A 21,581-nucleotide genomic window follows, 5' to 3' on the forward strand; every position below is an offset into this window, starting at 1 on the left:
ACCGTCTATGGAGACTTGTAAATGTATACACATATTTGGGACAAAACACGTAACAAGTGCTGGTTTTGTTATGTGTTCATGTAGCACACTCTTGTAATCCAAAGTGATGTAACAGGGGGGAATTTGAACCTGCGACTTCTGAGTCTGAAGTCAAATTCTCAGTGAGCTACAGCCGTTCCCCTCCTCCTCTAGATAGGTCCCCCCCCTCCTCCTCTAGATAGGTCCCTCCCCTCCTCCTCTAGATAGGTCCCCCCCCTCCTCCTCTAGATAGGTCCCCCCCTCCTCCTCTAGATAGGTCCCCCTCCTCCTCTAGATAGGTCCCCCCCCCTCCTCCTCTAGATAGGCCCCCCCCCTCCTCCTCTAGATAGGTCCCCCTCCTCCTCTAGATAGGTCCCCCCCTCCTCCTCTAGATAGGTCCTCCTGGTTCCTTTAGATATGCAGGTGAACATGAAGCTGCTGTTGGTTCCAACCCCGGACACTCAGCAATATAAATACCTGCACTAGACGTGACCACTAGCCTGTTAGCACTGAGCAGGTTATTGTGGTCTCTCTTTGGAGAGATCTAGTTGACCAAAATACCAACTGGTGTGTCATCGCTGTGCATGTCCCTTAAATAGTCTGGAGAGGTTCAGGGTGTGAGTTACCTGTCAACAAGGCCATCATTGTTGTGGAAAATCACCTCATTCCTTTGGAGAAAAAAAGATGATTAACTCATTTTATCCATGGACAGAGATGTGAAGTAACAAAGTACAAATACTTTGTAACTGTACTTGGATAGATTAACTTTTCACAAAAATAAATTCTGATATATTTTTTTTTAAAGGTTTGAAAAAAGATTTCTGAAATAAGTTTCTAAAGGTTTAAAAGACATTTACGAAAAACCTTTCACCATTACGTTTTGAAAGGTTGAATTTTTTTTCGAACAACAACTTAAGAAAATAAGCTTGCTTTATTGATTATGACTACTATACTCTACTGTACTCTGCTTTAGGTTTCTCTTTTCTCGTCCTCTCCTTTGCTCTGGTTTACTGTTTGTTGACTGTTTCAAAATTCAAAAGGTTGAAAACACATTTTCAGAAAAGGTTTTTCAAAATGTTTTAAAGAAAAAAGTTACAAAAAACGAAAACACTTTTGAAAAAGTACTTAATGAGGACTCTACTGTACTCTGCTCTGCTTTACTCTACTCAGATGTAGGCTTCTCTGTTCTCCTCTCCCTTCTCCCCTCCTCTCACTTTTGTATTTTTAAACATTTTCCCAAAAACATTTTTCGAAAAACAGGTCATGGCTACTTTTGACCTAATTAAGCGTATGTCAGAGCCCATACGTCCTTACTTTAACTTGAGTGAAAAAGTGTAGTCAGCTTTTAGAGACTTTTTAAACAGAGTCTTTCTCTCCCTCTCTCTCTCTGTGTGTTCTCATGTTCATGTCAGCGCATGGCCAGCTGCTCAGTCATTAGGGAGAGAAATACGTCTCTGAGAGTCTGCTGTAGTCCGGTACATACGAAAACCTAATTAAAATACTGTAACACACGCTCACTCGTAACCCTATACGAGCTGGTGGCGGGAACAGCAGTTGGGTTAGTTTGCCTGACTTGGGTGTCAGTGCCTGTCAGTGGCAGCTACACATACACACACACACGAAGAGAGAAAAGCAACACGTAGTTTACAAACGTTCAGTGTCTTAATGAAGACTGCGGTCGTGATCGAATTTCAGCACGTGGTTTAGTTCAACAGCTGGGCTTTAAACGGCTGGACGTTCCTGTCGCTCTGTTACAGCACATTCCTCCGGAGAGACGGCCTTGCGGTAAATCACCTCTCATGCTGTGTATCAAACTATAGCGTTTCATAAACATACAGTTTAATACACAACACCTGAGCAGTTTCCAGCGTCCCAGACAGAATGTGACGGTCAAGATCTACCGAACTCAGAATCACGTTCTGGTCGTTATCTTGTCATCATCTCTTATTCTCGAGTTGCCATCCTGCTAGCTTTTGTAATAAAACTACAACGACAACACAAGGATTAAAGCTTCTGCTTTAATGTTTAAAACCGTGTCCAATATAAATGTAACAACATTATCTCATATTTTAAAATGTGCATTAAGAATGAATAGGAAAACAGTTTGTTCTGCGTTGAGACAGTTTATCATGCAGATAAGTTGAAGAGGATAATCAAAACCTTAAAACTAAGAGTAAAAAACATTTAAAAACGACATCAACTATTTTAAATGGAATGAAGTTACAGCAAAGATCCATCGAGATTACTACACTGTTAACAATAATTCTATCAAACCTAAGCAAATCTAATGAATGTCATACATTGTAAAAGCCATACTAAAAAAGGACAATGAGAAACATGCGTTGCTGTGATGGTAACGACTGCGTGACAGCTGTGGCCGTGAAGCCGCCAAACAACAGCTAATAAATCATGTTTCCTGTCTGGCGGGAACTTCCTTTTCGCGAGGTCATGTTCCAGAAATGCGTGTGTTCCGCAGACGATAGGGCCGATACGCATCACGTAGCTGCTCCAGTGATGTGCGGTGAATTTAAACTCATGGATTCGTTTCACAGTTTGGAGCTTGTTGTCTTACAGACCGACGTGGTTGTCACGTCATGTTGTTTCGTTATGCAAGCATGACAAAAACTACCAGACATGGTTACAGTTGCTGCCTGTGACTCGCTTTGGGTACAAGCGTTTGCTAACTAAAGAATTCGTAAATGTAAAAGAAAAACACAATGGGCTTAGAGAGACACAGAAAAAGTTAGGAAGTGCCATACTCCTAATAACATGTTTAGTAAAAAAAATATTATTATTTATCTCTATTTAAAAATATCAATCAAAATATTAAAGCAATAATCGTATTATTACATATATTAATAATTTCAATCTAACCTTGTGTATATCAAGCCAAATGCATAGTTTGTTGAAGATGTGTATTTATTAATATTAAATATATAGGCTATGATAATTATAATAAAAATACAACCTTGTGTATATCAAGCCCAATGCATAGTTTGTTCAAGACGTGTTAATCTACACACCTGCAGTCTAAAAGGAGTGTGTATAAATCTGAACACCCCAGCCTCTCTCTACACCTGCTGGTCTGGCTGTAGGTAACCTTCCTCATCCTCCTCTGCTTCTACGTCACCATGGCGACCGTTTGTCTGTCCTGGCTCATCGTCTTGGTGATGTTGCGGGATGTCGGGGATCTCATGGACCAGGACTGCCTCCTCTATGATTGCCAAGGGGATGGAGCTGACGTCGTCATAGCTACCCTGGGAGTCCTCCAGCTGTACCTCGAAGGAAGCCGGCTCTGCAAACAGGTTCACTGCACAACATGGAAACACAACAAGACGCATCATCTACCATGTAACTGCCTAGCAACACTTTACATGAAGGTTACATTAACTACCGTGTAACTACCTAGCAACACTTTACACGAAGGTTACATTAACTACCACGTAACTTACCTAGCAACACTTTAAATGAAGGTTACATTAACAACCATGTAACTACACAGCAATCCCCATGGTAACAACATTGTAATTACAACTTAACTTCAATGTAAGATCATTGGCTGCATTAATACACCATCTTTATAACACTCCATAACTCGAAGGACAAGCGCGACCACAGCACTGGTGATCTCACGGCTGAGCTGCCCTGGTTACCATGGCTGGGGTCGTCCCTGGTTACGGCCGGTCCGCCGACGGTGAGGGTCTTGGCGGCATCGTCATCCTCCCCAGCGATGTCATCGTAGGACTGGGAGGAGTCAGAGGCTCTGCGACCGTTCACTCCTGTACGAGGAGAGAACTGCAGCTGAATGGTTCACCTTTACGCTCGAGCACACTCTGGGTTTACTGGCCACATTGCAAAGGAAATCAGCTATAAACCCAACACCCATCCTGCACATGTGAAACACCCATCCTGCACATGTGAAACATCCATCCTGCACATGTGAAACATCCATCCTGCACATGTGAAACACCCATCCTGCACATGTGAAACATCCATCCTGCACATGTGAAACACCCATCCTGCACATGTGAAACACCCACAATGTTCATCTGAAACTCACAACACTGAAACACCTGACAGTCATGTTAATTCACCCAGGGTCAGGGTCAGGGTTCACTCACCCAGGCCAGTCAGCGTGTCCATCTGGTTGAGGTTTGGCTCCTCGTAATCTCCACTCTCAAAAGACGACTGTTTTCTTACGGACCTTCCTGAAAATTGAACTGTGGAGAGACTGTTACTGTGTTAGCGCACCGACTTTCATTTAATCTCATCTGTACTTGTTTATCTAATTTATACTATGTATTACTGATAAGTAAATAAAAAGAAAGAGACTGTATTCTGGTCTTGAATTCCTTTGTAGGATTATTATGGCTACAAGGTAATGCACGTAAGAAAGAATCTTGTATTTTATTCCATAAACATTTTTGTATGTGTTTGAAGATGTTTTTAGGTTTTAAACCCCAAACTTGGATGACTGCAAATTTCCTTCTTCTTAATTCGGATAAAACCGAGGTTCAAATTTTTGGTCCGAAAAAACACCGAAATAATTTATCCCATCTAACCTTAGACTTAGACGGCGTCAAAGTATCTCAAAGCCAGCTGGTAAAAAATCTGGGAGTCACAATGGACCCAGACCTTTCGTTTGAGTACCATATTAAGCAAATCACCAGAACAGCATTTTTCCATCTACGTAATATTGCCAAAATACGAAAATTCCTCTCAAAGGATGATGCTGAAAAACTAATACATGCTTTTGTTACGTCCCGATTGGACTACTGCAATGTGTTGTTCTCTGGCCTCCCAATTACCTACCTAAAAAACTTACAGCGGGTGCAAAATGCTGCTGCTAGACTATTGACTAAAACTAGAAAGTTTGATCATATAACATCGACTCTTATCTCTTTACACTGGCTCCCTATCCAAGCCAGAGCTGATTTCAAAGTTCTACTACTAACTTACAAATCTCTGCATGGATTGGCACCACTGTACCTCTCCGGTCTCCTTGCACCCTATTGCCCCGCAAGGTCTCTAAGATCTCAAAATGCCGGCTATCTGGTAATACCCAAAGTTAAGAAAAAAACTGCTGGAGGTAGGGCGTTCTCATATAGAGCACCTCTTCTTTGGAACAAATTACCCATCTCAATTAAGGAAGCTGATACTGTCTCGACATTTAAAACTAGATTAAAAACGTTCTTGTTTAGTCAATTCTATGATTGTTAAAGGGAAGTATGTGTGTACTTTCTATGTAAACCTGGGATGTGTGCTTGCCTATGTGTGTATCACATGTAACTTTTAAATTTTAATTATAGCTTATGTTCACATTGCCCAGCTAGATGTTACAAATAAAGTAAACCTGTTACTGTATATTGTTAGTATTATTATTATTATAGTTCCGTTGCTGTATATTGTTACTGTTATAGTTTTTATTACTAGTTGGAGACAACGGGGGACTGGCTGTTTTCATCCTTATTCGTATAAGTATAACCTACTTTAGAGTTCTTTCCCCTGGAACAGATTTCATGTTCCAACTGAGGGGGGCTGTCGTTGTTTTGGTGTGTGGGGCTGCATCAAATACCCTTTTTGCTCTGTTAAATTGCTGCACTAGTCCACACTTGACCGGTGGGGATCTCATTCTATTTTGACTGTAACTGTTAGCTGCTCCTGGCATTCTCTAATCCCTGCTCTCCTCTCTGTCCCCCCCCCACACATTCCCTGTGGTGTGGGGGGTTTGAGCTGTCAGGACCTGCTTGGTCGTCGGTCTGCCAACGCTGAACCAGGTCGTCACCCGGAATCCAGTCTCCATGACGGCCAACAGCGAGTTTCCCGGTCCCATCCAACGTCTATAAAGCCGAACAATGGATTTTGGTGTTTCAAAACCCATTGACACTGTATGACTATGTTTAGCTTGTGTTCTGCTCCTCTCTCTTACCAACCGTCTCTGGAGGAGGGGATCCCTCTCTGAATTGCTCCTCCCAAGGTTTCTTCCATTTTTTCTCCCGGTGGGAGTTTTTCTGGGAGTTTTTCCTTGTCTTCCTTGAGGGTTTAGGTTGGTTGAGGGGCAGTTCTATGGGCGCATGTGAAGCCCTCTGTGACATGCTTGCGTGTAAAAAGGGCTATACAAATAAATTTGATTTGATTTGATTTTGATTTGATGTGTAGATGTTGTTTTTGCATCAGCTGAAGGGGATCCCAAAAACAGTGAAAATATATAGCAGCCACAGTAAGACTGCTCTAACATGTTTTTTATTCCATTTATTTAGACGACATTTTGCATCCGGGTAGTAACATCTAGGAAAACTTGACTGCAGATCAAGAGGTCAACAGGTTCAAATCCCCCTGTAATGAAGTTTGATAAAAGCCTGTTTGTACAGTCTCCATCAACCTACTCTCACACTGTCCTCTGGCCCCCCCTACTGGCTACAATCCTAACATACATGTATTTCTTAAATCACTTACAGTATTTTAAGAATTACTTTGGAATTAGTATTTTTAAAAATAAAGACAATATACAATATCTAGTATGCTCTCCACTGGAATAAACTGTAAGACGATACAAGTTAGAGTTGTATGGAACATAATCTAGATAAATCTATAGTAGGTTAACCAAAAATGTTCAGTTCCATGTAAAGATTTACAATCCAGTCAGTCTGGAGAAAACACTAAAGTAGTAGTTCATGATGTAGACCAGGGTCTCTAACCCTGCTCCTGGAGAGATACCTGCCTGAAGACCAGGGTCTCTAACCCTGCTCCTGGAGAGATACCTGCCTTTAGACAAGGGTCTCTAACCCTGCTCCTGGAGAGATACCTGCCTGAAGACCAGGGTCTCTAACCCTGCTCCTGGAGAGATACCTGCCTGTAGATTTTAGCTCCAACATTAATCTAGCACACATGATTCTAACAACTGGCTGGTTGATCTGGTAACTCGTGTTGTCAACTAAGTAAAAACCCCCACAGGCAGGAAGCTCCCTGGGAGAAGGGTTAGAAACCCCTGGACTAATGTCATCTACAGGTGTTGTCTAATATCATTTACAGATGTTGTCTAATATCATCTACAGGTGCTGTCTAATATCAGCTACAGGTGTTGTCTAATGTCATCTACAGGTGTTGTCTAATATCATCTACAGGTGTTGTCTAATGTCATCTACAGGTGTTGTCTAATATCATCTACAGGTGCTGTCTAATATCAGCTACAGGTGTTGTTTAATGTCAGCTACAGGTGTTGTTTAATATCAGCTACAGGTGTTGTCTAATATCAGCTACAGGTGTTGTCTAATATCAGCTACAGGTGTTGTCTAATATCAGCTACGGGTGTTGTCTAATATCAGCTACAGGTGTTGTCTAATGTCATCTACAGGTGTTGTCTAATGTCATCTACAGGTGTTGTCTAATATCAGCTACAGGTGTTGTCTAATATCAGCTACAGGTGTTGTCTAATATCAGCTAGGGGTGTTGTCTAATGTCAGCTACAGGTGTTGTCTAGTATCAGCTACAGGTGTTGTCTCATGTCATCTACAGGTGTTGTCTAATATCAGCTACAGGTGTTGTCTAATGTCATCTACAGGTGTTGTCTAATGTCATCTACAGGTGTCGTCTGTAGTTCGGTGCACGTACGTTTGACGCTGTAGACCAAGCGTTTCCGGAGGAAGAAGCAGAAGAGGCCCAGTGTGACCAGGGCCAGCGCCCCCAGGAACAGCCCCACCACCAGGGACACGGGGAGTCCTGAGGGCTGGGGTTCTTCCTGGTAACCTGGGAGCAGGAGAGACAGACAGGCCACGCTTTGCATTTAGGTCACTGCTGACTGTGTAGGGATGAATAATGAACAGCTCCTGGTTCCCCATATATAACTGTAGGGTTAGTTCCCCATATATAACTGTAGGGTTAGTTCCCCATATATAACTGTAGGGTTAGTTCCCCATATATAACTGTAGGGTTAGTTCCCCATATATAACTGTAGGGTTAGTTCCCCATATATAACTGTAGGGTTAGTTCCCCATATATAACTGTAGGGTTAGTTCCCCATATATAACTGTAGGGTTAGTTCCCCATATATAACCACAGTACTGGTTTCTTGTCCTAACCTTGGCAGTAGACGTAAGCGTCGGCAGAGCTTCCCTTGCAGCTCTCCTGCTGGATGCAGTACTTGATGTCTTTGTGTTTCTCCTCGCAGCGGAGGGCGGTCTCCGGAGCTGGGCCCAGAGCCGGCTTTGTGTTAACGTAGTTAGAGGAGGAGCAGCCCAGCTTAGCACACAGGAGGTTTGCTTCCTTCGTCTGGTCCCGCAGGGAGCACACAGGCTCCCAGGTGCCACGGTAACGCACCAGGACACGCCCGCCACACTTCCTGGACACGTTGACTTCCACCCCGGCTGTGGAAGAGACGTCACAAGTGGTTTGACGATAATATGACGATGCTGTCTAACACCAACCTAAAGCCCAAGTCACTTCCTGTTGTCCAGTCCAAGTCACTTCCTGTTGCCCAGCCCTAGTCACTGCCTATGGCCCAGCCCTAGTCACTTCCTGTGGCCCAGCCCTAGTCACTGCCTATGGCCCAGCCCTAGTCACTTCCTGTGGCCCAGCCCTAGTCACTTCCTGTTGCCCAGCCCTAATCACTTCCTGTTGCCCAGCCCTAGTCACTTTCTGTGGCCCAGCCCTAGTCACTCCCTGTTGCCCAGCCGTAATAACTTCCTGTTGCCCAGCCCTAGTCACTTCCTGTGGCCCAGCCCTAGTCACTTCCTGTGGCCCAGCCCTAGTCACCTCCTGTTGCCCAGCCCTAGTCACTTCCTGTGGCCCAGCCCTAGTCACCTCCTGTTGCCCAGCCCTAGTCACTTCCTGTGGCCCAGCCCTAGTCACCTCCTGTTGCCCAGCCCTAATCACTTCCTGTGGCCCAGCCCTGGTGACTCTTGGGATGCTCACCTACACAGGCCACAGACACCAGCCCTGTGCTGCAGCTCTCCTTGATGGTCTTACACTGTCCCAGATGCTCCTCAGAGCCCAGACAGCTGACATGGACCCCCTTTACTGCTCCTCCTCCTCTCGTGGCTGTGGACTGCACAGGTGTATCCAAAGCGATAAACAAAAGGTTGTTAAGCGGGGCCAAGAGAGGGATATATTAACATAAATCAAATCAACTACCCTCTCCCTCTCCCTCTCCTTCACCCCCTACCCTCTACCCCCTACCCCTCCCCAGTAAGGACCTTGATGTTGATGGCATTGCTGCAGCCCTGGCAGGCTATCTGAGACTCATTGCGGCTCCAGCCAGCGTCACACACCCCCAAGTCACCCAGGAACAGCTGCCCATAGCAGTTCCTCTGACGGGGGGAGGGCGTGGGGAGGGCGTGGGGGAGGGCCAGGTTGAGGGCCGGGGGGAGGGCCAGGTGGAGGGTGGAGGCCGGGTAGCTGTCTGGGAGGCAGGACACAGCCAGGAGGGGGAAAACACAGGACATGTAGTTACAGTTTGTGTGTGTTTGTGGAGGGGTATGGGTGTGTGTATTTGTGTCGGTGTGAGTGTGTGTATGTATGTGTGTATTTCAGCCTGTGTGTGTGTGTGTGGCTGTGTGTGTGTCTGTGTGGAGTTGTGTGTGTCTGTGTATGCCTGTGTGTGTGTATGGAGCTGTGTGTGTATGGAGCTGTGTGTGTATGGAGCTGTGTGTGTATGGAGCTGTGTGTGTGTCTCTGTGTGTGTGTCTGACCATGGCAGCGTAAGTAGAGCTGCTTCCTGCTGGTCGTGGTCTTGTTGTGTTCACACTCCCAGATGTTGCTGCCGTTGCTGCCGTTGCCACAGCGGTAGCTACGGTCCCACCAGGAAGTTCTGCTGCTGTTTCTGGACTCGTGGGACTCGTAGTCCCCACAGCCCAGGTTGTGACAGAGCACGCGGCCCTCTGTGGAGGTCCAGCCCTCGGAGGGGACAGGGGCACAGCCACGCTCTCTGTACACAAACACCAAGCCCTCGCACTTCACCCCCGGAACGTCCGGCAGTTTCAGCACCATCCTCCTCCACTCTGGAGGAACCAATTAACCAACTGATATGTTCATTGATTATTTAATTAAACCAGCAAATTAGCCAGTTGACCAATACAGTTATAGTAAAATAATTACCAATACATTGACTAACTTATACAGACACACACATACAGGTGTACACATACAGCTGCACACACACACAGGTGTACACATACAGCTGCACACACACACACAGGTGTATAAACTGTGGCAACCCAGGTGCACAGCACTCCAGTCAGCACCTTGGACAGCGGCACTGGCAAGCCCGGGGTCAGGTGATCAGGGGCAGGTGTGTCCGAGGGCCGCCCCCGCAGGAGACAACGAGCTGCACCTGTGCGGCTCCTGAGTGGGAGGGAGGATGGAGGATAGAGGGTGGATGATGGAGGGTGGATGGTGGAGGGTGGAGGATTGAGGATGGAGGGATGTAGGATTGAGGATTGAGGATGGAGGATGGAGGGTGGAGGATGGAGGGATGTAGGATTGAGGATGGAGGGTGGAGGGTGGAGGGTGGAGGATGGAGGATGGAGGATTGAGGATTGAGGATGGAGGGATGTAGGATGGAGGATGGAGGGTGGAGGGTGGAGGGTGGAGGGTGGAGGATGGAGAATGGAGGGATGGAGGATTGAGGATTGAGGATTGAGGATGGAGAATGGAGGGTGGAGGATGGAGGATTGAGGATTGAGGATGGAAGGATGGAGGGTTGAGGATGGAGGATGGAGGATTGAGGATTGAGGATTGAGGATTGAGGATTGAGGATTGAGGATGGAGGGTGGAGGATGGAGGGATGCAGGATTGAGGATGGAGGGTGGAGGATGGAGGGTGGAGGATTGAGGATTGAGGATGGAGGGTGGAGGATGGAGGATTGAGGATTGAGGATGGAGGATTGAGGATTGAGGATGGAGGGTGGAGGATGGAGGGATGGAGGATTGAGGATTGAGGATGGAGGATTGAGGATGGAGGGATGGAGGATTGAGGATGGAGGGTGGAGGATGGAGGATGGAGGATGGAGGATTGAGGATGGAGGGTGGAGGGATGGAGGATGGAGGATTGAGGATGGAGGATGGAGGATGGAGGATGGAGGATGGAGGGATGGAGGATGGAGGATAGAGGATGGATGGTGGAGGGTGGAGGATAGAAGATGGAGGGTGGAGGATGGAGGATGGAGGATGGAGGATAGAGGATGGAGGATGGCCACACCATGAAAAGTGGGCCAGCCCGGCCGCAAGGGGGGATCGTCAGAAGTGAGTAGGAGCTGAACTCCAACAGGTAGTGGGCCTACATGGGGTTGGAAGCTGCCCAACTCCTCCTGTGTGTTGTTTCAGTCAGGAGTGGGAGGTACAGACAAGGCCCGCCTGACCACATCGCTCTGGATAAGGGCGTCTGCTAAATGACCAGTCCAGACCGTTCCCTCGACCGAGGAAGTTATTTTTGTGTTTTATTTGGTAGTTTGGTTAAATAAACGCCTGTTATTTTCAACCAACCAACCAAGCGTGTTTTTCAGTTGTCCTGTGCTGTTCGCTCCTGGCTACACCCCTTGGTTGCCACAAAACACAGACATACACACAGACTTACATACACACACACACACATGCATAAACACACACATGCACACACACACATGAATAAACACACACACACACACACATGAATAAACACACACACACACACACACGAATAAACCCACACACATGAATAAACACACACACGAATAAACACACACACACACGAATAAACACACACACACACACACACACATGAATAAACACACACACACACACACACATGAATAAACACACACACACACACGAATAAACACACACACACCCACATTAATAAACACACACACGAATAAACACACACACACACACATGAATAAACACACACACACACACACACATGAATAAACACACACACACACACACATGAATAAACACACACACACACACACATGAATAAACACACACACACACACATTAATAAACACACACACATTAATAAACACACACACGCACACGAATGGGCGTCTGCTAAATGACCAGTCCAGACCGTTCCCTCGACCGAGGAAGTTATTTTTGTGTTTTATTTGGTAGTTTGGTTAAATAAACGCCTGTTATTTTCAACCAACCAACCAAGCGTGTTTTTCAGTTGTCCTGTGCTGTTCGCTCCTGGCTACACCCCTTGGTTGCCACAAAACACAGACATACACACAGACTTACATACACACACACACACATGCATAAACACACACATGCACAGGATGGATACACACACACACACACACACACATGAATAAACACACACACACACACACACGAATAAACCCACACACATGAATAAACACACACACGAATAAACACACACACACACGAATAAACACACACACACACACACACACATGAATAAACACACACACACACACACACATGAATAAACACACACACACACACGAATAAACACACACACACCCACATTAATAAACACACACACGAATAAACACACACACACACACATGAATAAACACACACACACACACACACATGAATAAACACACACACACACACACATGAATAAACACACACACACACATGAATAAACACACACACACACACATTAATAAACACACACACATTAATAAACACACACACGCACACGAATAAACACACAAACACCCACACACACTGAGCCCACCACGCTGCCAGCACCTACCAGAGCACCGCAGGCCTGCAGGAGAGCAGGACTGATCCAAAGACACAGAGCAGTCCCTTCTGCTCCCCGCTGGGCAGAGCGTTCTCACTCGGGAGTCCTTGAGGTGCGGTGAGCCAAAGTACCGGAGCGGACTGAGGGCCGTGCCACAGCCCAGCTCCCTGCAGATGGCATCCTTGGCTTCAGCCGTCTGGAGGGCCTCCTGGCAGACCAGCCTGGTCTTGTCATGGTAGAACATCTCCACATTCCCTGAGCAGTGGTCTCTGGGATCTACTAGTTGGGCCTTGATGCTGCCTGAATCACAACACAGCCTGAATCACATCTGTCCTCCACAGAGTCTGGAAATACAAGGTTGATATCTAGTCCCCTTCCTCCAGTGTCCCAGTCTGAACACTCCCTCCAGTGTCCCAGTCTGAACACTCCCTCCAGTGTCCCAGTCTGAACACTCCCTCCAGTGTCCCAGTCTGAACACTCCCTCCAGTGTCCCAGTCTGAACACTCCTTCCAGTGTCCCAGTCTGAACACTCCCTCCAGGTGTCCCAGTCTGAACACTCCCTCCAGTGTCCCAGTCTAAACACTCCCTCCAGTGTCCCAGTCTGAACACTCCCTCCAGTGTCCCAGTCTGAACACTCCCTCCAGTGTCCCAGCCTCTTGCTTTCCTTCCCCCCCCCCCCTTTTCCTAACCGCTGTTCTTCCACAAATCTCCACTGATGATAACCTCCCCCCCTCCCTAACTATCCCCCATCCCCTCCCCCCCCCCCCTCCCTCCACCCCAACACCCCTCTCCCCCTCCTTCTTCACTATCCCCCCTGCCATACCTGAGCAGAACACGTGTGCGGCCAGCCTGGTGCACAGCTCCCCCTTGCAGCGCACCATGCTGGCCTGTTCCAGAGGCAGGCTGGGCTGGGCTTGGTGCAGGCTGAGGAAGGCCACGACCACCTTCTGCCCCTCCGGGCCTGTCAGGGGCAGGGGGTCTCCACACCCCAGGTCCTCGCACAGCCTCGCGGCCTGGCCGTCCGTCAAGCCCTCCTGGGACAGGGCCCCACAGACCCCGTCTCCACACACCTCCACCTGCCCCCAGCACTCCCCCTGCAGGCGCACGCTCCGGGATCCTGCACGGCAACCATGCGGCAACCACATGGACACGCAGGGCACAGAGAAACTGTTATTCCACTGTGGAAATGCTCATTAAAAACGTCTGTTGGATTTTTCGACTAAACTGTAAATAAACAGTACTGTACAAAAGCCTTAGTGACAATTTATTTGTATTTTTTAAGTATAGAAAAAACGCCTTTAGAAATGAAAAGACCAAACTAAATGTAACTTTTATATTACCACACAAATACAGAAAGTTTATAAAACTATCTTTATAAAAGATAAGATAAAGACCAAAAAAGTATACGACAATATTCAGGTAATGAATCTTGGCCTAAGAAGCCAAATACTTCTGCACTGTATATTTCTTTTCACAAAAAATAGTTTTACAATATAAACATTTTTTCAGTGAAGAAATAAAAAATCTATGAATAACATGAATGGAAAGACGTTTCATACCTGAACACGTGACGAAAGCTACCTCGCTCTGATTGGCTCCCTCAGTCTGCCCCTCAGTCATTGGGCAGTCAAATAGAGAGTCCTCCCTGGAGGAGCAGTTGTAGGAGCGCATGCGCTGGGGGTCAGTGGCGTTGACGGTGGTGAAAGACACTCTGGCTCCGCAGCCCAGGTGTCTGCACACCACATTGGCCGAGTCCTGGTGCCAGGTGGAGTGGGACCCAGACAGGAAGTAGGTGTGGCCAGCGTTCTGCACCTGCACCACACCTGAGCAGCTAGACCCCCCTGACAGATACAGCAGTGCATGGTCTGAGGGGGAGGGGGGGGGCGGGGGGGGGGGGGTACAGATATACTTAATCATTTATGTGATGAACAACATTTTTAGGTGTTTGTGGTGGTAAGACAATTTAACAGAGAACCATCAAACATTTTGATCAACATAACAAGCAATTTATAATGTAGGAAACAGCAGACAAAAGAAGGCTACGTATCATTTGCATGAATGAAGGCTACCACAGCATTGGCAGGTTGGCTAGAATAGAAGTGGAGGTTGAACAAGTACTTCAGAGATGACAGAGAATTTCAATTGTGATCTGGGAAATATAGGTACCAAAACTACTAAGAACTGTCACCACTGCATCACGGGCATTGCACTAGATTTATATATACACGATCTATATATAACTGCAGAATTCTGTGCGTGTCACCGATATCATCGCTGGCACTCTGCTCTAACTATCATTATAGGAATCTGTTTGTGTGCCACCAATTGTATCATGGGCACTATGCATTAGTTAACATAAAGAGAGAGTGAGAGAAACAGAGAGAGAGACAGAGAAACAGAGAGAGAGTGTGAGCTAGAGAGAAATAACAAGAGGTACCATCACAAGTCAGCATCTTCATCTTGGTCTGTGGGTTCTCTGGACGTCTGAGGTTGTTGATCTTGATGCTGCAGTTTGACAGTTCAGATTGAGGGGAACATTCCAGCTTGTGTGGGAACACCTCGCCTGTCCCCTTGGAGAAACGGTCGCTGGTCCCCTGCGTCTTCCCACACCCCAGAGCCCCACACACGCTGCGGGAGTTCATGTTCGTCCAGCCTTCCTCGCTCACCCTCCACCAGGAGCCGTCGTACAGGAGCTCCACCCGGCCCGCGCACCGCCCTGGCCCGTCCACCAAGCGCACCTTCACACTGTCTGGTATCACAAACAGAGGACAGGGGAGACGTGAAGAGGGAAGAAGGAATGAAGAAGAATAAAACGTTCAGACGTTATCCTACTGAACTAGAACGAGCCCGGGTTGAGGTAGAGAGAGGTGGAGGTAGCGAGAGAGGGATGGAGGGGATAGATAGATTGAGGGAGGGGAGATAGATAGATGGATGGATGGATGGATGGAGGGGATAGATAGATATAGGGTTAACCCTTACCCTAGAGAGAGAGAGAGAGAGAGAGATAGAGAGACAGAGAGATAGAGAGATGGAGAGATAGGGAGATAGAGAGGTAGGGAGATGAGGGAGACATGGAGGGAGGGACAGGGAGAGTGGGAGCAAAAGAGAGAGACAGAGATAAAGAGAGAGAAGTGATATGTGTGTTTGCAGCTAGAGAGAGAAGTGATGTGTGTTTGCAGCTAGAGAGAGAAGTGATATGTGTGTTTGCAGTGCTAAACAAGGAACCTAGGAGAGGTGAATCCAGCCTGACCTGTGCACACCACGCGAGCTTCCTTACAGGAGATGCTCCTCTGCTCATACCTTAGAGGAGAGACACACACATGGTGCATGCAGAAAGTCAAGGAACGCTCTGTAGATACCAGGCAGAGTGCAGAGTACCCTCATCTCAGCTACCAAACATGTTACAAAAAAATGATGTCTCAAATACGGTGCAACAATAACCTCTCATTTACAGTATTATATGTAATACTGCAATTGTGCAGAAAGAACCTCATTATCGAAAGTGCAACATCAAACAATTTCATAGAGGTAGTCTTGTTCGAGACAGTGCTACAGCACAATCTCGAATTCTAAAACACACTTAAACATGGTAGAAGCACCGGCTATATCATAGAAATGTAGAAATATGCGACAAAAATAAATAAAGCCATGAATAACTCTCCTCAGTAAAGACTAAAAGATGTGCTGCTCAGTGGTACCTGGACAGACAGTGCAAGAGGTGCTGGTCCTTATCCTCACACTCCACCATGTTGAACCTTCCAGCCTGGGTGATGCTGCTACCCTGGGTGACGCTGCCCTTCCCAGGGTAGATCACCGGCCCGCAGCCCAGCTCTCTGCAGACCACCGCACCGTCGTTCGTGTCCCAGCCGTCGCTACACACCCCCTCCAACACCCCCGAGCGGTTCATATGCACCGAGCCGAAACAGCCAGATGGCTTCCTGTTGTGCATCAGCACCAGCTGGACGTTGTCTAGAGAGGGGTAGGCAGGTCAGGTATTCTATTCTATAGCAATCTTTATTATAATTTTTCTGTATTTTTTTGTATGCAGCAACCACAGCAAGTTCCTCGTTTATGTACAGTAACTCACTTGGCAATAAGCTGAGGAGGTGAGGGGGGTGGAGTCTCACCTGAGCAGGTGAGGGTGAGGGGGTGGAGTCTCACCTGTGCAGGTGAGGGTGAGGGGGTGGAGTCTCACCTGAGCAGGTGAGGGTGAGGGGGGTGGAGTCTCACCTGAGCAGGTGAGGGTGAAGGTGAGGGGGTGGAGTCTCACCTGAGCAGGTGAGGGTGAGGGGGGTGGAGCTGTTACACTGGGCTGGCTCCAGACGCCCGGAGGAGCCACACCTCATCTGGCGGCACATGCTGTCGGGTGTCGTGTTGTTCAGACTGAACGAGCTCTGGCACACCGGCGTCCACGTGCTTCCATCCTCCACCAGCAGGGGGCCGGAGCACATGTTGTTCCCACTGATACTCAGCTTGGTGTGGCCTGTGGACAGCAGGGGAGATTTAATAACATTCATTCATTAATATAATTATCCATTTTATGTCAATTTAATGGACAATAAACTTTATTATCTCATTTACTGGGGTTATTAGACCTTTCAGACTGTACACAGAGGTTTCAGAGAATATTCAAACCTGTTCGCTATTTGCACATTTTCTTGGGTGGTAGATTTAATTGCGAATGGATACAATTCACACACTCAGTTACCCATAGTGACAAATTGAATATGTTTAAAGAATTCTAGACTGTACACAGCCTGACAGACTAGACTGTACACACAGTAACAGACAGCACACAGACTAGACTGTACACACAGTAACAGACAGCACACAGACTAGACTGTACGCAGAGTAACAGACAGCACACAGACTAGACTGTACGCAGAGTAACAGACAGCACACAGAACTTACTGTACGCAGAGTAACAGACAGCACACAGACTAGACTGTACGCAGAGTAACAGACAGCACACAGACTAGACTGTACGCAGAGTAACAAACAGCACACGGACTAGACTGTACGCAGAGTAACAGACAGCACACAGACTAGTACGCAGAGTAACAGACAGCACACAGACTAGACTGTACGCAGAGTAACAGACAGCACACAGACTAGTACGCAGAGTAACAGACTGCACACAGACTAGACTGTCTGCAGAGTAACAGAGACAGACATCCCAGAGGCTTGCCTGAGCAGATGATGAATAAAGGCTTTGTGCATCTGGTGTCCTGCCTGACCCCACACTGCCAGAGGTGCTGCTCGTCGCCCGAACACGAGCCCAGGGAGAAGGGCTTCCTGGGGGCAGAGCCGGTAGGCGGGGCCCTGAGCTGGAGGATCTTCTCCTTCTCACCGCAGCCCAGAGCCCCACATACAAGCTTCGCTGCAACATCTGACACTAGAGGACAAATACCCATATTAGTTATTCAGTGATATTTATTATCTTTATTTATATAATTGTTTAAGTGATAGTTATTAACTGATATCAGTTATAAAGTCACTGGCATTAGTTGTTGTGTGCAGAGCAGCTCCAGCAGCTCCAGCAGCACTCACTGGTATTGAATGTGTTTAATCTCAGGCAGAATCCTATTCTGAGGGATACTTAACAGAATTGTACCTGTTCAGAATTGTTGACTAACAACATTGACACAACGGACCGGCACACCTCGTCTATGTGCTGTCTGTGGTGATGAAGACACGTTTTAGAAAAAAGTTTTGAAAAAGTTTCTAAAGGTTGAAAAAATTGTTTTAGAAAAAAGGTACTTATGGAGTTAGCATCGTCGACATGACTGAGAATAGAGATATTCCTGATCACCCATGGCCATATATGTGGGAGATGTTCAAAATTGTCAGTGTCAAAAAGGAATCCTGGCGAATGCGCTGCGCATCTATAGTGTCTTTTTGTCTGTAATAATGTGACGTGAGGTCCAACAGGTGTAGTAGTGGCTACTTTTTACTTCAGTATATGTCAGAGCCCACACTTCTTTACTTTAACACTAGTCAACTTAGTCAACACAAACTTTTACCATAGTCTTTATGAACATGAGTATCTGAATTTCTACTTGAGTGAAGGATGTGTGTATTCTTTTACCAACTCTGTTGGTACTTTATTGGAGAAATGTATAAGATTCTATATTTAGTTGAATCCAACGTTTTACATGAGAGACATTGAGCCTAACAAAACACAGACAAACCCTCCACAACATTCACATACACCACACACTTCTCAAACTGTTCTACTGACACACTAATGGTGAGGACCAAAAATAAAAAGCAGCCTATAAAACAAAACAGTTTGATAAAACTCCTACCCGACATGTCAGCGCAGAGGAAGCCAGGCCCGGAGGAGCTGTTGAAGAGCAAGCTCCCAGCGCACGCGCCCTCACCCTCGCTCAGGCTCAGCGAGATCTTCTCTGGAGAGCAGAAACCAACGCAAACAAACATCATTAGAAGGGCTCTAAATATGTCCCCAAGATGTTTTACATATAAACTAAATAATTTTTACGTGTATCGACAACATTCTCAAGGTTATTTAGCCTACATTTTTTCAAAAAGCCGAGCATATCCTACTGATTGTTCAAGTAAAAATGTTTAGATGTTCCAGTTACAGAGTTTTAAAACATCAACAGAAACAGAGATATTCAGCGTTGTACTATCGCAAACATTCTTCCGTCAATAACAGAAAAATTACTTAGAATTCACCTGTGCAATAAATCATGCGAACGGTGTCCTTGTTGTATACGCTGACGTTCCACCCGGGGAAATTGCAAAGCCAGAGGTGTTCCTCGGTTCCAGAACACGTCACCTCGTTCATCCAGGTAACATCACCCGGGCTGGGGTGCATCACGGAGCGCGCGTCTCCGGCGTCTGGCGCGACTCGCGCTCCGCAACCGGTGCTCCGACAGACCACCTGTTCGTTAGCGTCGGTCCAGTCCTGGTCGCCTACGAACCCCCAGACCCCATTGCGAAAGACCTGGATGTAGCCCTGGCACGGACCTTCCCCCCCGTTCAGCTTCAGCCGAGTTTCGACTCCTTTGTTTAAAACATTTAGGTTACGTTTTATTCATTTTCAGATACTTTTATCCAAAGGGGTGTTTAAATTATGTGTGTAGAAAGTACAACAGGAGATAGCCTAAAGGATCAGAAGGGATGACTTGAAACAGTATTTCTGCTATCAGAGTCAAGGAACGGCATTTACTATCGCAGCCCGAGACCCAGCATGTCATTATTTGGCCTATCCACCAAAGTAGATTTTTGGATTTGGACTAAAAAATGTGCAATCATTCTTGTCTTTGTATTGATGTTTGTTGTCCTAACTGAGAGGACATCCTGGGGGTTTCTAACGATGTCACACATTTAAAGGACCTCTGGGGAATGGTAGCCTATCATTAGTTTTTAGCTAGTTAATTAAGTGCATAGCTACAAGTAAAACAATATTGTGAGATTAATTTCCCCCCAAACAAAAAGTTTATGAAAAGTAATGATTTTAACTTTATTCCCCGCGGGACGTTAAGTTAGGTTACCGTTATGGTACAATATTTCACAAGTTACATGCTTGTATCCCACTTTTTTATCTATTTACTAAATGTTGATCATAACTCATTAAATTACAGTGAAGTTTGTGAAGGATCTAATTCTAAACGTTTCATTCTTTAATTATGTTGATCTCAGGGCAACAGGGTTGATCGGTGAGATGCGCGTGCAGCGCAGCACAGACGCACCAGGGCGGGAACGGAACTTAGCTACTGTGTTAAACTTAAACGTTTTTTATTCAGATGAAATGACCGGATAGGTCTACACTTAATTATTCATTCTGGTATGTTGAAGAATTATTCCATATTTGGATCCAAATGTATTTTTAATTATATCAGTCTATTTATGTTTCTGCGTTTCCATGTAGGCTAAACATTTTATTGTTTAGAGACCAACATTGAAACTAAATTAACTTACATTTCTTATAGTAAAAATGTATTTGCATTTGTTACTGAAAATAACATTCTTACTGACTTTGTATTTTATAAGATTCCATATCTAACCTTTGACCTTTAACGAACATGTACATTAACCCGCATCCATCCATGGTGTCTAAGAAAGTGTAAACCAATAAAACATTGATCTAATTTCTCTTGGGGATGGACTGTACGATCAGTGGTAGAGTATTTAATTGCAAATCAAGAAGTCGCTGGTTCAACCCCCCCCCCACCTCCTCCGTACTTTGCTTTGGATAAAAAGTATCAGCTAAATGAACACATCACATTCTAATTTCCAGGTGTTTTAAACAGGTGTTCCCTCACCTTGTGTGGACTCCAGGTGCAGCACAGTCGCCCAGAGTAACAACAGCAGCCAGCTCATCTTCACACCTCTGACCTGCTCCACAGTTTAACGAGCTCTGCTACAGCGCGTGGTGCCATTTCCTTCAAACATGAATGTAGGCCGACCCCTCCCATCTGCAACACATCAGGACTGAAGGGAAACATATTTTTATTCAAGGTGAGAAATCATCAATTTGAATCATCAATTCAATTCCCCCCAAAATGTTATTGTGTAATACATTTTAAAAACCTGATGTATACATATGAACTGCTGCTTTGGTAAACAAGCTGAACAATGTGGAGGTTAAATTAACTGAAACACCTTTCAGGGATGGTAATCAGTGTTATCGTCACTGTGATGTTCAGGTTCTTTGACACAAACACCTACAAGGATTAAGATAAAATAACATACAAATACGTAATAACTATTGGTAACATAGTTCTTGGTAATGGGTTAGGGCTGGGTTAGGGTACTGACATGGACATTGATATCACACTGTTGAAATGTTGAAGATGGGTTACCAGTATGGAACTGTCTGATTGAAAATGAGTCTCTCACTC

At 46.0% G+C, this 21,581-nt stretch overlaps 1 protein-coding gene across 2 annotated transcripts; it reads right to left on the reverse strand.

Annotated features, from left to right (window-relative positions):
• Nucleotides 1-1,115: 1,115 nt before the first annotated feature.
• On the reverse strand, nucleotides 1,116-21,171 carry LOC124464978 (deleted in malignant brain tumors 1 protein). Of its 2 annotated transcripts, XM_047016928.1 has the most exons (19): nucleotides 21,003-21,171; nucleotides 19,411-19,740; nucleotides 19,020-19,121; nucleotides 17,900-18,106; nucleotides 16,982-17,194; nucleotides 16,410-16,680; nucleotides 15,962-16,011; nucleotides 15,149-15,460; nucleotides 14,271-14,576; nucleotides 13,535-13,828; nucleotides 12,721-13,011; nucleotides 9,705-10,013; nucleotides 9,210-9,415; nucleotides 8,929-9,061; nucleotides 8,097-8,381; nucleotides 7,630-7,764; nucleotides 4,140-4,238; nucleotides 3,672-3,797; nucleotides 1,116-3,328 (listed from the first exon to the last, which is right to left on the reverse strand). In XM_047016928.1, the coding sequence occupies exons 1-19, from the start codon at nucleotides 21,058-21,060 to the stop codon at nucleotides 3,090-3,092; spliced, it is 3,966 nt and encodes a 1,321-aa protein (XP_046872884.1). In that variant the 5' UTR covers nucleotides 21,061-21,171; the 3' UTR covers nucleotides 1,116-3,089. The 2 variants fall into 2 exon arrangements, with proteins under 2 accessions (XP_046872884.1, XP_046872885.1); XM_047016929.1 differs by lacking the exons at nucleotides 1,116-3,328; nucleotides 3,672-3,797; nucleotides 4,140-4,238 and adding an exon at nucleotides 6,117-6,354.
• Nucleotides 21,172-21,581: the final 410 nt, after the last annotated feature.

The sequence above is a fragment of the Hypomesus transpacificus genome, unplaced genomic scaffold, assembly GCF_021917145.1.
Source record: "Hypomesus transpacificus isolate Combined female unplaced genomic scaffold, fHypTra1 scaffold_433, whole genome shotgun sequence".
Taxonomy (NCBI): Eukaryota; Metazoa; Chordata; class Actinopteri; order Osmeriformes; family Osmeridae; genus Hypomesus; species Hypomesus transpacificus.

Excerpts from the sequence above, each read along its gene's own strand:
- LOC124464978 (XM_047016928.1), bottom strand. The coding sequence starts at position 21,060 with ATGAGCTGGCTGCTGTTGTTACTCTGGGCGACTGTGCTGCACCTGGAG. Across the intron at positions 18,107-19,019 it reads CCTCTGCGCTGACATGTCGG|TGTCAGATGTTGCAGCGAAG; the intron begins GTAGGAGTTTTA and ends TTTGTCCTCTAG. Across the intron at positions 16,012-16,409 it reads CTCTTGCACTGTCTGTCCAG|GTATGAGCAGAGGAGCATCT; the intron begins GTACCACTGAGC and ends CTCTCCTCTAAG.